Source organism: Pogona vitticeps, chromosome 2, assembly GCF_051106095.1.
Source record: "Pogona vitticeps strain Pit_001003342236 chromosome 2, PviZW2.1, whole genome shotgun sequence".
Lineage (NCBI taxonomy): Eukaryota > Metazoa > Chordata > Lepidosauria > Squamata > Agamidae > Pogona > Pogona vitticeps.
The window spans coordinates 204,819,791-204,835,204 of NC_135784.1; the positions used below are offsets into that span (position 1 = coordinate 204,819,791).

A 15,414-nucleotide genomic window follows, 5' to 3' on the forward strand; every position below is an offset into this window, starting at 1 on the left:
ACAATATTTATTCTTTCACCTTCCTGTACTCCCCCTAATCTATCGCCGTTGCTATTCTTTCTGCGCAGTATTATGATTCTCTGTGCTTGGCATAGTAATTAAATGTGTGCCAATTTAACGTTGACAAATAATATTAATTTTATTTTATAATTAATTTATTTTCTTTTTAGATAGCACTTAGTGCGCTGTGAGAATTTTGTGTCTTAATACATTCATTATGAATTTCATTACAATCAAAACAAAACACAATGCAGCCCATTTTATCTATTTACCTAACGACCTTGCTTTTTAGGCCTTGTTCCCTTTGGGTGTGAGTTTCTGAGCAGTTGTCTCCAGAGAAGTTGTCCACTACTGCTTTATAGCCTAGTTAGGATTGGACTGTGAGCTAGAATAAAAGGATGAAGGAATTGGAGGAGGGTGGGGAGCTGAAAATAAAACCAGATAATCTATTTTCCCATTTCATAATCTCTTTTTACGTTTTTATGCCTAAGAGGGATATTTTTCATTGAATTCCAGAAAATAATATCTAGGCAGTTTATTTTCATTTTAGTGGATTACTGAGCTGCAAAATGCAGTAGCATCTGAACTGAGAGCTGTCCATTCCTACCTAGGCCAACCCAATACATTTCACCACCTGTAGCACAATTCAAATGGTTGCTCCCTCCTACTAAGGCACGTAGTGCGCTGTGAGCATTTTTGTCTTAATACGTTTATAACTTTCCATTGCTTTCCTCTTTTCTTTTATTTTCTGTTTTGTTCTGCTCTTTCCTTTTTTAAGCCTTACTACGCATACCAGTTCCTGCTTTCATCAACCCCCCTCTAATCATGGTGCAGCCTTGATTGCATGTTCCTCCAGCCTCTTTTGCAAGAAGCCACACTCAGCCACCACCCTGAGCACTCACTAAGCATTCACTGTAAACTAGAAAATCTGGAGAGGCAACCTGTGTGTGTAGGAAGGACCATGAAGGGCAATGCAGTGTGTCACTGCACATCCCCTCAAGAGGATGAGGCTCCAAGCCCCTGAGGTTCAGGGCAGACAACATTTTAACTCCCTTATCAGTGAAGTACACCAAGCTTGCTTTTACTTTGCAAAGTGGACTGAACGGCAGCCATTCATTTATATAGGAAAAAGTACACTAAGGGAAACCATTAGGACTGGAACCAATCTTCAGTGTAATTCCTACTTCCTCCCCCCAAAGGGTAAGAGATCATGCTCATGTGCTCCTACCCTCTATGTATGTTTGCTCCCAAAATAAGCCCAGTCACATTCACAGTCTGTAGCCCTCAGCAATTTCAGTTGGGAGAAAGAGGGGAGCTAAACCAAGATTTTTTCCAGCATTACTTTAGATATTGCTACTCCCAATCTTATGGGATCCAGTGCTGACCTCCTCCTTTCATCTATTTTGGCACTCAGTACATTTGCATGTCATGTGACACTGTATGATCTAATGAGTGACCCTGTGCCAGAGGCCATCTCCCAGCCTAACTTACCACACAGCGTTTTTATGAAGAGAAAATTGGGAGAGGAGGACCATGTACATCCTTGGAGGAAAGCAGGATTTCAATGTAACAAATAGACCGATACCGGCCATCTGCTTTACTCAAGGGGTGTGTGTGATACACACATGCTGCAGAAGTGAGAGCAAGAAAGCAACAGAATTACTCTGTGTTCAAAAGGATGCAGAAGAGCATGGTGAAGCTACACTTTTGCACCCTCTCTTAGTCCACCTTCTACCAAACAGAACTATTTTAAATTCCTTCATAAATGCAACTACTTTGTTGTGTTAGGTTTTATTTATTGTTCTGACTAACTGATCCGTATTTTGACATTTTTTTGAAGTCACACTTCAAATACAAGAAAACAAAAGGCTATTCCCTCTAACAGACATAACCGTCAAACAGGAATATTTTGTAGGCAGACAAGTAGACCCATGAAACTCAGCAGAATGATTAAGATGCATAAAAATACTCTTCTAAGGGCCCGTTTGCACATGTGTACATAAATTCTTTGAACTCTCATCAATCTTTGGAGATGGTAAGAGGGACTCTAACCCACAAAATCTTGAGCTAGAATAAAAGTGTTCATCTTAAAGATGCCACAATACTCATTTTTGGAATGGCTGTAAAACAGCAACACATTAACTCTCTCTCTCTCCTGAGGATGCTTAGCCCTTGATGACCACAAACCACATCCATGAGCTGCATCAGCTGATAAACACGATTTTGAGTTGATCAAATGAAAGGAACATTTCATTTGTGGTATCATTCCCTATGTGATAATGTAATGAATAATCATATGGTGTTGAGTGACAACAGGATTTCCTTTCATAGTCAAGAGAAAGGGGTAGTCTACTTGCCTGACGTAAGGGGACAGGAAGAAAGGAAGTTGGCTGATAATGTACGGCTTCTCAGTCACCTCATCCAGTACTGCCTTCACTGGCTGGCAGCAACTCTCAAGGATATCAAGGCAGGAGTATGTGACCACTAAGTGCTCTCTGCAGATGCCAGGAACTGAATCCCGGACCTTTGGCATGCAAGGCAAGTGCTCTGTAGTTTGTGCTTTGCCCAGGAATGTAATTTCAATGAAGCTATATGATTTTAAGGTCACAATATGATTTTACTTACATATGGATGCATGTGCATGCATGAACACACACACACACACACACACACACACACACACACACACACACACACACACACACACATTTTTAAAGGTTGATCTTTGCAGACTTTGGTCAGTCAGAGGAGTCTGCTTAAATGTGCTTGCCTACCAGTATTTCATTATATCTGTCAATGGCTGCAAACAAACAATCTCTCTATTCAAGAGGCAGAAACTAATTATGTAGATCTACTGTTTTGTCACAGCAGCATTCTGGGGGCAAGGGGGGGGGAATGAAGCCGAACCTCTCTGACTGTGTGTGCAACCTCGACAATTCCACTCCCTTTCCCTCCCTGCAACTAGCATGTGTTTCTTAAGGAGACATCAATGTGTTTCTGGAATAATGCAGTAGGCCAGTTAACAATCAAAATATAAGTGTGTACAATTCCACATGATTTTAACATCCTTGATTACTCACTCTCCTTATCCACTTCATTTCTACTGGGGAGGTTCTAAGACAGTTTATTTTGAATGTGGTACACTACAAGTAGTATCATGCAACAGAAAGAAAGGGGTGAAAAAGAGAAAATGTGCATATATACATAAGCATTGTGTATACAGAGATGACATTGAGGGCACTTGCATCTTTCAATAATGCAGATTTGCTGAGAGCCTTTTTAAAAACCTGTTTTCCTTGATAAAAGGTACCACACCTCCCAATTCGCATGCTACTGGAATAACATCAGCTTAGTGTTGCAATGGGAGGAGAGAGAAGGAAAGGCTTGTGATCGAATATGGGATCAATTTTGCCCATCTGCTTATTCTCTTTACAAGGATTTCAGATACTGTACTGTATACAGATTAGAGTGTTCAGCAGCTTTCACAAGCACTAAGAGATACTGTATAACATTTCTTTAAGGAAAGAGCAGACTGGAACGCAATATGACAATTTAAAGACACCTCAAACAGCTCTTAAAGCAGGTGGCTGGAATCAGTTTGATAGTGTCTATGATGATACACAGTACAGAGATGGCAAATTCAGAAAACCATGCACAAGCACACATACAAAAATGTAATAATGAATACTTTATACCAATATTTAGCCATGCATTGTAAAAACATCACCTGAATCATATAACCCACTCACACAGACACAGACCAACGGAAAAGGGAAATGCATCTTAATCCACTGTGCTGAACATTTCTGCATATAAATTCCAGGGGAGATTTTCTCCTGCATCCTGACTGTTCAATGCAGGTACATTTCCTGAGATCAAAATTACTCAGTGCCCTTGGATCAGCTAGCAAAGCTACCAGCAATTCATTCCAGTTCTATGCTCAGGCATTTTTGAACCCATGCAGCACTCACCTTTTTCTGCCGTCTCCTTCCCTTAGCATTATTTCACTCCCTAATAAATTTTGTAGAAAACACCTTCAAGTTCTCTAAAAACCACCATCAGCTGAAGACTCTGAAAGAAGCATCCCCCTTCAAAAATTGACAAAAATAGGGCAAAGAGAGCTAAATATTCATTTCCCCCCTATCCATTTACCTTTGCATCCTTGGCAGAAAACTCTGTGGAGTTGGAAATTTTCATAGACTTTGAGCGGTGGGTTTGCCGCCAGACTGGATCTTCTCGAGGGTATTTCACAGAACCTGTGGCTCTCACCCGGACTTTGCTGGTACTCTGAACACTATTAACTCCAATCATTTCCAATGAGCAAATGATATTCTATATACGTAGGTATATAGAGTAGATATAGATTTATGTCAAAAGTATGAAGGTAATAGGGAAGACAGGAAAAATAAATAACAGTTCAAAAATTCTCTTCAGAGTAGTTTCGAAGGAGAGGAATCTCTGTGGAGCTTAGGCTGTAGCAATCAGTGTTTGCTTAAAAATGCACCAAGCTGGGTCCCCACCACCACACACACACATACACACACACACACGGCATCTTCAACTACACTGTTTTGAGACAGCGTGATTGTTCCAGGCACTGCTCACGTCACTGGCTGCAAAATATAAAAGGATGGAAACCCCACCCCTACTCACTACACTGCTGCTCAGCAGATACTGACATTCCTTCCCAATACACACACACACACACACACACAGAGAGAGAGAGAGAGAGAGAGAGAGAGAGAGAGAGAAATGAGACTTAGGAGTGTCAGTTTCAAGTAGCGGAATAGATGGCAAAAGGCCAAGTCAAAAGCAATTTGCTTTTGACTGCAGACAGGAGACACTTGCACTTGAGAATGTCATAATGAAACACACTGACTGAACGCAATATAATTGGGACAGAATAAATAAAGGCAGCTTTGAGGGAGAGCCTGCCAGGTTGTGGATGTTTCAGAAGGAAGAAAACTACTAAATGATTTCTAAAATATCATGGGAAAAGATTTCTGCTATGAAAAAGACATTGCTTGCTCAACAAATTGTCTGTGCGGCTTTTACAATAAGACTTACAACACTGTCGTATGAAAGGTTCCTCAGAAGAAGAAAAACAAAGTGCTCATATAGCATAGTGGCCAAGAAAGAGCTACGAATCAGAAAGTCTCCAATTCAAATCTTGCCTCTGCTGGAACAGTTAAGTTGTGTAATACCTTAAAGGCCAGTGAATTGATTAAAATACGTGTTTCTTCAAAGACTAAATTCCACTTCATCAAATGCATGGAAGTGACTATAATTCATGTAAGGTCATGCTATAATGAATCTGCTAGTGCAGAGCTCTGTTGCTTTTGCAGCAACAAACTAGTACAGCCAGGAGTTTGGAAATCTAGACAAGCCACTCCTAGCTCAATACCTAAGGGAGTAAAAATTACTATCTTGTTTCACTGTGCTGTTGTAAGGTTACCAGATATGTCACTATATATATATGTTACCAATTTAACAGATGTAAAATGCTGCATTATTAAAAAACAAAAACAAAAAACCCAAACATTCAGCACTTTGCCCTCATTGAACTCAATGACAATTATTCCGATGCTGCATACAGGACTATGAATTTCAAACCTCTATCTCATTTTAAATTTTACAGTTGGAAGGGGAGTTTTGAAAAGGTTACATTGGTAAATTAATTATACATGCTCATTCTCATTTTTCAAATTCATTAACTGAGTCACAAGGTCATGCAATGCAATAACATTTCCCCTGGCAGCTCAGCTCCATTGTCTCACACCTGACAGCAAAGTTATGCAGAACTGTTGCTCTAAAACTAACTGCACAGAGGAAAAAAGCCCCCCAAATGGTGCCAATTCTACCTCCAAATAATCACAAATGTGCAAAAAGACAAATGTATTGGGCACACACACACACACACATCATGTCAGTCCAATTCAAGCTTTGTTTCATCGACCAAAGGAACCTCAGTACAGGAGGAGGAGTGGAGATGGTCCAATCAGGTTTTCAAACGGCAGAAGGGATAAGTCCATATAAGGCAAAGGTGATGTTTACCTATACACTACGAAGTCTTCCATTCCCTTTGCATCATTTCTAGCTCCCGGAGACCCAGAACACAGCAGATTGCATGTAACCATAGCAACCAAGCTCCGACCAAAAAAAGAGAGAGCGAGAGCGATCTCTACTATGCCTGGCACACGGAGGGAGTGTCAGTAGGTAGTACTGGTGGAGGTACATAAAGACAAAGTTGAAACACAGATGGCTGGTAACGTAGCTGCAGACTCCAGGAATGGCATGCGTCCACATGCCTCCATTTGCTAGTCTTAAGTCTCCAGAGTATTAACTGACAAAAATGCCTACCCTTATTTGTGGAGATGATTAGAAAAACTTAATAAAACTGCAGTTAGAGTGCACTGTTTTACCTACCCAAAATATTTTAAATATGTTCTTCAGTCATTATTTAGCTCCCTTCCCTGGCTCTCTAGAAGTTAACACTCCAGGATGTGTATATGATCTTTTTTTTCTCCAGTGCGTGCATGTGTGTGCATGCACGCACACACACGCAGAATGTTAGCAAATCTTTTCTGTTCTTCATATCTATAGCTGTCACCTGAAATACTAAACATTACTAAATGAATTGGGAATGGCCACTATTCAGGCAGGTATTAATTAGGCTCAATGCAAAAGAAAATATCCAAATAAATATTCTTTCAGTGTGTTTATCCAGCCATTTACAAAGAATGAGATTTTCCCCACTCTCGTGCACTCCAGATAGTTTTGATTTCAGCTCCCATCTATCCCTGCCAACATGGCCAAATATCAGGAATTCTATAAGGTGTAGTCCAAATTATCTGGAAGGTACCTAATTGGAAAGGGAGGGGAGAAAGAATGAACTATCTGGGTTTGAGCACTAAAAATCTATTAAAAACCCCACTGCAAGAAAGGCTGTTGAACAGAATATACAAGAGGCAAAGGAGAACTTAAGCAGTGGAGTAATTAGTTACTTATATTAGAGTTGCAGAGATGTGATCTGATAGATCCTCTCTTTTTTTGGTAAAGACCAACTGTGGACTCTTCAAGTATGGAAGCATTTCCAATATCTCTATCAAGAGAAACTGTGGCATCCTTTAGAAAGCAGTCGTTTGCTTGAAAAGCTGAAGTGAAAGGTCAACTAAATGTTCTTTTCCAGCCTCACCCAGAGAATCACTGAAGGCACTACTTTTGCCACAGTTCACGGAGTTCACCGGATCTCAGCCTGCCGCTCTGAGAAATACAGAAATAATAGGTTCACAAAATTCTAGGGTTTATTTGCAATAAGAGCCCCTTCATAATACGTATGTACACAGAAGTGCAAACTGACATGAGTGGGACGGTTCTGCCACAAAGGAGCAGGGCAGCTTGTAAAAGCGGTGGAACAGATTACTCACATGTGGTTGCCAGAAAACAGAATGAACCAAACCATACGAAAAGTGACCCAAATAGTGAGCTATCTGTCCTTCTGATTACCCTCAGAGTAATGTGGAGACTCAGTGTTGAGATTCTAATGGAGTGGACGAGGGTCCTGGGATTCAGCTCATACTCTCAGCAGCTTCCTCATCCTTAGTCTCTTGGAAGGACAAAGGTTTTATGATCATCAAGGGGTAGGAACGTTATTAACTCTCTTTCAGCTGAGATTTTGAGCTTGTCTTGGTGGCATTTGCCACACCATCACTGACTGCAGCTACTGTAAGCTTGCAGGGCTGTTTCTCTTTAAAATGCAAACAGTTGGGACACCATGAAGGAGTTTTTATGTTTCCTCTTTTCAGACTTCCCAGCCAGTACTAAGGAGTGTATGCGCAAGACAGTGAACCAGCAGGGAAGAGGTCATTCACCTTTTGTAGAACTGAAATGTGTCTTCACTTCCATTTCTCTCCCTGAAGTCCTAATTTGCTGCATTCCATTCCATCTTTCTCCACATCCAAGCTGCAAGTCTATGTCTCCCTAGACAGACTTTAATCTCTCACATACATAGAGAACTTGAAAATGTTACCCTTTTACAATATAACTCCCATAATCTCCCTGCCAGCATGGCCAGTAGCCACAGTGACTGCAAGTCTTGAAGTTGTACATCCAGAAATGAGGTGTCCAAAATCTGTCATCTTCATTCCCCAAAGAAGCTCAACTCCCCAATTTCAGCTTCTTCCAGTCCAGGCTCATGCTTTCTCAAGATCTCGCCCTTCCTCTTCTTTGTTCTTGAGCATTTTGATCACTCCTCATCCCAAATCTTACCTAGGTAAGCACTCAATCCCCTTCTCTCCACATGCCCTCCAAGATCTCTATTCAGTCTTCAGCACTTGACTGCTAAAAAGTATTGCTCTGTCTTCAGGCAGCCTAGAAAGGGCATGCATCTGATTTCTTGCCATGCCATCCTGACAAAGAAATGCTGATTATTGTGACACAACAGCAATAAATGTAATAAACATAAATTCTGCATTTTCACATCTTTGCTTTATTAATTTTTCCAGAATGGAGAGGAATGATGCCGAAGCCCAGTTGGGATATAAAAGGGAGCTACCAATCATTTACAGCTGAGGGGAACTTAGTATTCCTTTAATACTGGGCACAGAGAAAGGCTTTTGCTCAAGTTTAGATTACACATTCTCTAGGAAAGTTTAATATTCCCAACTACTTCAAATCTTCTTGGCAAAAGACAACTCTCAGTCTATGATCTCTTTCCAATTTATCTGTGCAAACACAAAGCAACTACCCTTTGGGACCTTACTGTGACAAGAGCTAACAAGAAGCTAATATGATATACCAATATGCCAACTTCAGAGAAACAGGAAAGCACAGGTGTTACTTTTTACCTATGCCTTAAGTGTTTATTTTGCACATTCAACAATGAAAATGAACTTGACCAAGAAGGGTGAAGTTAAATATCAGTGGTGCTATTCTTCCTCGATTTGGAGGCTGAGTTTCAATTGTGATTGAATTGCAGTTCTCAGATCTCTAGCACTTAAGTTAGCATGCTCTGCTTCTAGAGATAACAGCTATTATTATTATTATTATTATTATTATTATTATTATTATTATTATTATTATTATTATTATTATTATTATTATTATTATTATTATTATTATTATTATTATTATTATTTATTTTATTTTATTTTATTTTATTTTATTTATTTTATTTATATCCCGCCTATCTAGTCAATTAAGACCACTCTAGGCGGCTAAAACTAGAATATTAGTCACAGCAGCAAAGTTTGAAATATCCATACTCTGTCAGTGTTGGAAAACTGGTGACTCAGGACAAACAACAGAGGTGATTGATCATGCCATGGCTACATACCTCCATACTTCCTAATAGCATCTGGCTAACCACCACTGGAGGCATGCCTTAAAACTAGAATATCCACGCGACGAAGTGAGCTCCCGTCACTTGTCCCAGCTCCCGCCAACCTAGCGGTTCGAAAGCATGCAAATGCAAGTAGATAAATAGGGAAGAATTGATGCCTTTGAATTGTGGTGCTGGAGGAGGCTCTTGAGAATCCCCTGGACTGCAAGGAGAACAAACCTATCAGTTCTAAAGGAAATCAACCCTGAGTGCTCACTGGAAGGACAGATCCTGAAGCTGAGGCTCCAGTACTTTGGCCATCTAATGAGAAGAAAAGACTCCCTGGAAAAGACCCTGATGTTGGGAAAGTGTGGAGGCAAGAGGAGAAGGGGACGACCGAGGATGAGATGGCTGGACAGTGTCTGCGAAGCAACCAACATGAACCTGACACAACTCCGGGAGGCAGTAGAAGACAGGAGGGCCTGGCGTGCTCTGGTCCATGGGGTCACGAAGAGTCGGACACGACTAAACGACTAAACAACAACAACAACAAATAGGGACCACCTCGGTGGGAAGGTAACAGCGTTCTGTGTCTAAGTCGCACTGGCCATGTGACCACGGAAGATTGTCTTTGGACAAAACGCTGGCTCTATGGCTTGGAAACAGGGATAAGCACCGCCCCCTAGAGTTAAACACGACTGGACAAAAATTGTCAAGGGGAACCTTTACCTTTACCTAACCTGGCCAAGCATGTATTGTTACAGAACCAGTGAAGAGCAAGGTCTTGTTTGCATGTAGCCACTGTTGCTTGAGAGCTGCTTTCTAATTATGCTATCCCAATCAAACTTGGAAATGTGTGTGCATTTAATTATTCTGCATGCAAGGGAAGATCCAAACAACTGATGTTGCCATGCAGGTAATTTATGCAAATATATTCCTCAGCAGCAAAAAGTTCAAATAAAGGAACCAGTCCCATACTTCTGCTGGTGCATATGAATGCAATTCTGTAATCCCAGTAGATATCCAAGTAGAAAGACAGATTTGCTTATCTGTGAATCGCACACACATAAAGGTACTTCTATGCCTGTGCAAAATCTCTCTAGAACATTCTAGAGATCTGCCCCTCCCCAGAGCCAATATACTCATCCACCTAATAGTCGCTCCTCAGTTCCATCTATCCGCCACCAGAAAACAACTGTGAGTAGCATGACACAAAGAAGGGAGGTTGGGTGCACTGTGTGGATCCACAGATGACCACTCAAAGACCTGCAGTTACAGGTAAGCAACCTGTCCTCCTCCTTCACGATCTCTGTGAAACACACGAGTGACTCCTAAGCTCACTTACTGGCTGGTGGGATGTCACACAAACATATACGACAGCACTACACAACTGAACATGCATCCAGGCTGGGACCAAACTGTGGCCTTGCAAATGTCCTGCAAGTGGACTCCCTTTAAAAAGCCTACTGATGTTGTCAATGCTTGTGTGGAATGTCCCTTCAGAGAGGCTGGTAAGGGCATTTGGCCAACTTGCATTAAAATGAGATTACCCTAACTAACCACTTAGAGAGTCTGTGACAACACTTGATCAACTTTTTTGCTCCCTTGGTAGTAAACAAACCATCTGTTAGTTCTTCTAAAACAGTGGTACCCAACCTTAGATAACCAAGATGTTCTTGGACTGCAACTCTCAAAAACCCGAAAACCCCAGTGTTGAAGTCTTCTGGGAAATGCAGTCCAAGAACACCTGGGTTACAGTTGGGAACCACTGTTCTAAAAGAATTTGTCAATACAGAATGCAAGGCACATCAAACATCTAAAGTGTGAACAGTTTTGTCCAGAGTAGATGTTAGTGACGGAAACAAAGTTGACAAAACCAACAGCTGACTTGTATAAAAATCTGAAAGTTGCTTAGGTAAGAATTAAGTTTCTGTAAATAAGGTTACTTTATCTCTATGGAAGTGTAAATTAGGTTTATCACAATGTAAGGCAACCAATTTGCTGGCTTGTCTAGCCAAAGTTATAGCTACTGTACTAGCAATTGTCTTGTATTTTAAGAGGCTCAAATGGGGGCTTTGTAAACAGAATCAAGATCACAAAGACCACTGAGGTGTTGCTGTTTTTATGTTTGGGAAGATATTACTCAAACCTTTCAAAAACCTCTTTACATAATCAACAAGTTCTATAAACTTATTCCATTTATAGTGGTAACATTTTTAGTAGATTGTTTTCCTAGACTCCCTTAGTACTCTAGCTACTGAGGGAGAATTCTGAATGTTGTTAATTTGAACTTTACTATATCTGGTGATAGACCTCTCTATGATGGCAAGTCAATATATCTAGAATTATCCGCAGTCTCAGAATTTCCACTTCCATAACAACAGGGCTATGAACCATGATTGGCAGAGCCACTATAGAGTTATCAGTATAGCATCTGTTCCCTACTGTTTGATTTTGACAAATGTCTGAACCCACAGTGGAAACAGAGGGAACAAATACATGACAGTACCCAATGAAGTTTGGAATTTCTGCCTTAATCTGCCCAGAAACAGTATATGTTGCATTTGCTGTGCCTTTCTGTTGCAAAGAGGTCTATTTGTGGTGTCCCTCATCTCTGTGTTGTTTGTAAATCCTGTGTGACAAATTCCACTCGTAAGTGTGCATCTGATTTCTGCTCAGAGTATCTGCAGTTTGTTTTTCCCCCCGGTAAGTGTGGATCAATGCAAGATAAATACGGTACGTCTTTTGATGCACTATTCCTAGAGAAGTGTTGTCAATATTCAGTCACTGATGAAGTCACTGAATATGTGCCACCCTGTTTATTTATATAATACATTGTGGTAATGTTGTCTGTTACCACGTGCTCCACTTTTCCCATCATGATGTTCTCAAATGCTCGTAGGGCTTTGAAAATGGCTAACATTTCTGTTTCTTGATGAGACCAGTGTAATACCCTTTCCCTGACAATGTGCACCTCATCCCATTAAGTTGGTGTCTGTTTTTATCACTATGGATGGCTGTGGTAATCCAAACCAAATGCACATCTCTAGACTGACCCTCTCTTCCCATCATCTCAGTCGATGCACTTGTTCTGCTATTATGTTATCATTCATGTTTTCAAAAGATGAAAGGAACCATGATTGGAGAAGTCTCATTCTGTGTCTCACATGGGCTGCTAATGCATTAAGCACAACAAATTTTGAGCTGTGTGAGCAATGACTTCTTTGACTTCAACTAGGAAGCTATAGAAATTAATTTGTCCACTCTCTCCATTGGGAAAAATTCTCTCCTTTTCTTCGAGTCCAAAATGGTTTCTATTTAATGGATAGTATTTGTTGGTTGAAGATTTGATTTTTTTTCCCTGTTGACTCTCAATCCGGGATCTGACAGTAGTTACAGGGCTATTTGCAATTTGAATTTGCCACAATCAGCCAATCATCTACATATGGGAAGGTATTTACTCCTTTCATTCTCAGATATGCTGCCATTGGTGCCATATATTTGGTGAAGGGGTGCTACAGAGAGTCTAAGGAAGCATGTTGAATACATATATTTGATGACCTAATGTAAAATGGAAGAAACAATGGGGGTTTGCTGTATCCATATGTGAAAATAGGTATCTTTCAAATTTATCACTGAAAACCAATACCAATGTAAACCTCTGTCTTTTGGGGGTACAGTGAAATAACGGGAATGAAAACTTTTGTTTTTATATCTTTGAGGGATTTATACTATTGCATCTTTCTCAATGCAATTTTGTCTTCTAATGCTTCTGACTGTGTCACTGAATGAAAATTTCCATTAGATGGAATTGTTTCAAATTTGATAGCATAACTACAGGCTAAGATGACAAGTACCCATTGATCAGTAGTGATGGAGTGCCAATCACTGTAAAAAAGAGGTGCTAAAGTAGACCGGGTAGAGTGGATAAGGGTAATTTCAAACTGTTGGTGTCCTGTACAATTGAGTCAAAACCATTGTTTTGATTAGAGATGGGCACAAATCAGAAAAATTGTGATTCCTTTTGATTCATGATTCCTCAAGGTCAATGAATCACAAATTACAATTTTTTTTTGATGAAACAATGAATCGTTTAGTCAATTTCTTTTTTTATTTTAAAACCCTATAAAATACCTCCCAAAGCACCTAGAGACACCAAATTCGCAAATAAGCTTCCTCTGACTCTCTTCTACAATCCCCAAACCAGCTACTAAAGGGCAATTTCCTGGGAGTATAATCTGTACAGTATGTCTGAAACCAATCTTCACCAAACATGGAGGGATTATAGAGGGGAGTCAGAGGAAGCCTCCCTGTAATTTTGGTGTTGTTAGGTGTTGGGGAGGCAGTTTTATAGCCAAATGAATCAAAAATTGCTTACAATTCATTGATTTGTCTTTCTCAGGGGTATAGATTCATATGAATACAAATTGATGAATTAGCAATTTTTGAATTAATTTGGTGATTAATGTTTCAATACATGCCCATCTTTAGTTTTGACATTTTCTCAATCTTTTTTGCATGCCATGATGCAAACTTGTATTTTAGCAAAGTCTGTTGCCATTTCTAATAGACAGAAGGTGGTTGTATCAATGTTCTTTATTGAGAACTTCAATGTACTTAATAAGCTTTATAAATGTTGTTGTTGTGTAGTTGTTTTAGTCGTGTCTGACTCCTGTATTCCACTGCCTCCCGGAGCTGGGTCAAATTCATGTTGGTAGCTTCGGGGACACTATCCATCCATCTCATCCTCTGTTGTCCCCTGCTCCTCTTGCCTTCACATTTTCTCAACATCAGGGTCTTTTCCAGGGAGTCTTCTCTTCTCATGAGATGGCCAAAGTATTGGAGCCTCAGCTTCAAGATCTGTCCTTTCAGTGAGCATTCAGGTTTGATTTCCTTCAAAATGGATAGGTTGTTCTCTTTGCAGTCCAGGAGACTCTCAAGAGTCTCCTCCAGCACCACAATTCAAAAGCATCAATTCTTCAGTGGTCAGCTTTCTTTATGGTTCAGTTCTCGCTTCCATACATCACTACTGGAAAAACCATAGCTTTGACTATGCGTACCTTTGTCGGTAAGGTGATGTCTTTGCTTTTTAAGATACTGTTGAGGTTTGTCATTGCTTTCCTCCCAAGAAGCAGGCGTCTTTTAATTTCATGGCTGCTGTCTCCATTTGCAGTGATCATGGAGCCCAAGAAAGTAAAATCTGTCACTGCCTCCATATCTTCCCCTTCTATGTACCAGGAGGTGATGGGACCAGTGGACATGATCTTGGTGTTTGTTGTTGTTGTTGTTGTTGTTGTTTGATGTTGAGCTTCAGATTATTTTTGACCTCTCCTCTTTCACCCTCATTAAGAGGTTTTTTTATTCCTCCTCACGTTCTGCCATCAGAGTGGTATCGTCTGCATATCTGAGGTTGGTGATATTTCTTCTGGCAGTCTTAATTCCGACTTGGGATTCCTCCACTCCAGCCTTTCTCATGAGGTATTCTGCATATGAGTTAAATAAGCAGGGAGACAATATACAGCCTTGTCGTACTCCTTTCCCAATTTTGAACCAATCAGTATTTCCATATCCAGTTCTAACTGTTGCTTCCTGTCCCACATATAGATTTTTCAGGAGATAGATAAAGTGGTCAAGCACTCCCATTTCTTTAAAAACTTGCCATAATTTGCGGTGGCACACAGTCAAAAGTTTTTTGCTAGTCAATGAAGCAGAAGTAGATGTTTTTCTGGAACTCTCTGGCTTTCTCCATAATCCAGCGCATGTTAGCAATTTGGTCTCTAGTTCCTCTGCCCCTTCGAAATTCAGCTTCTACTTCTGAGGGTTCTCGGTCCACATACTGCTGAAGCCTACCTTGTAGGATTTTGAGCATAACCTTGCTAGCATGTGAAATGAGTGTAATTGTTCGGTAGTTGGAGCATTCTTTGGCACTGCCCTTCTTTGGGATTGGGATGTAGACTGATCTTTTCCAATCCTCTGGCCACTATTGAGTTTTTCAAACTCACTGGCATATTGAATGTAGCATCTTAAGAGCCTCATCTTTTAAGATTTTAAATAGTTCAACTGGAATGCCATCACCTCCACTGGCCTTGTTGTTA

General features: G+C 40.3%; 1 protein-coding gene across 5 annotated transcripts in view; it reads right to left on the reverse strand.

The window, feature by feature from the left end:
- The window catches only part of PSD3 (pleckstrin and Sec7 domain containing 3), a 206,900-nt gene that overhangs the window by 61,761 nt on the left and 129,725 nt on the right, over positions 1 to 15,414 (reverse strand). Inside the window, exon 1 of one of the 5 annotated variants that reach the window (XM_072991976.2) lies at positions 4,153 to 5,527. The exons of 3 other annotated variants lie outside the window; for them this stretch is intronic. In XM_072991976.2, the coding sequence (XP_072848077.2) occupies positions 4,153 to 4,311 (159 nt within the window). In that variant the 5' untranslated portion in view covers positions 4,312 to 5,527. Of the gene's footprint in view, positions 1 to 4,152; positions 5,528 to 7,300; positions 8,409 to 15,414 lie in introns of those variants that run through there. One more of the 5 variants, XM_072991975.2, reaches the window with a different exon arrangement.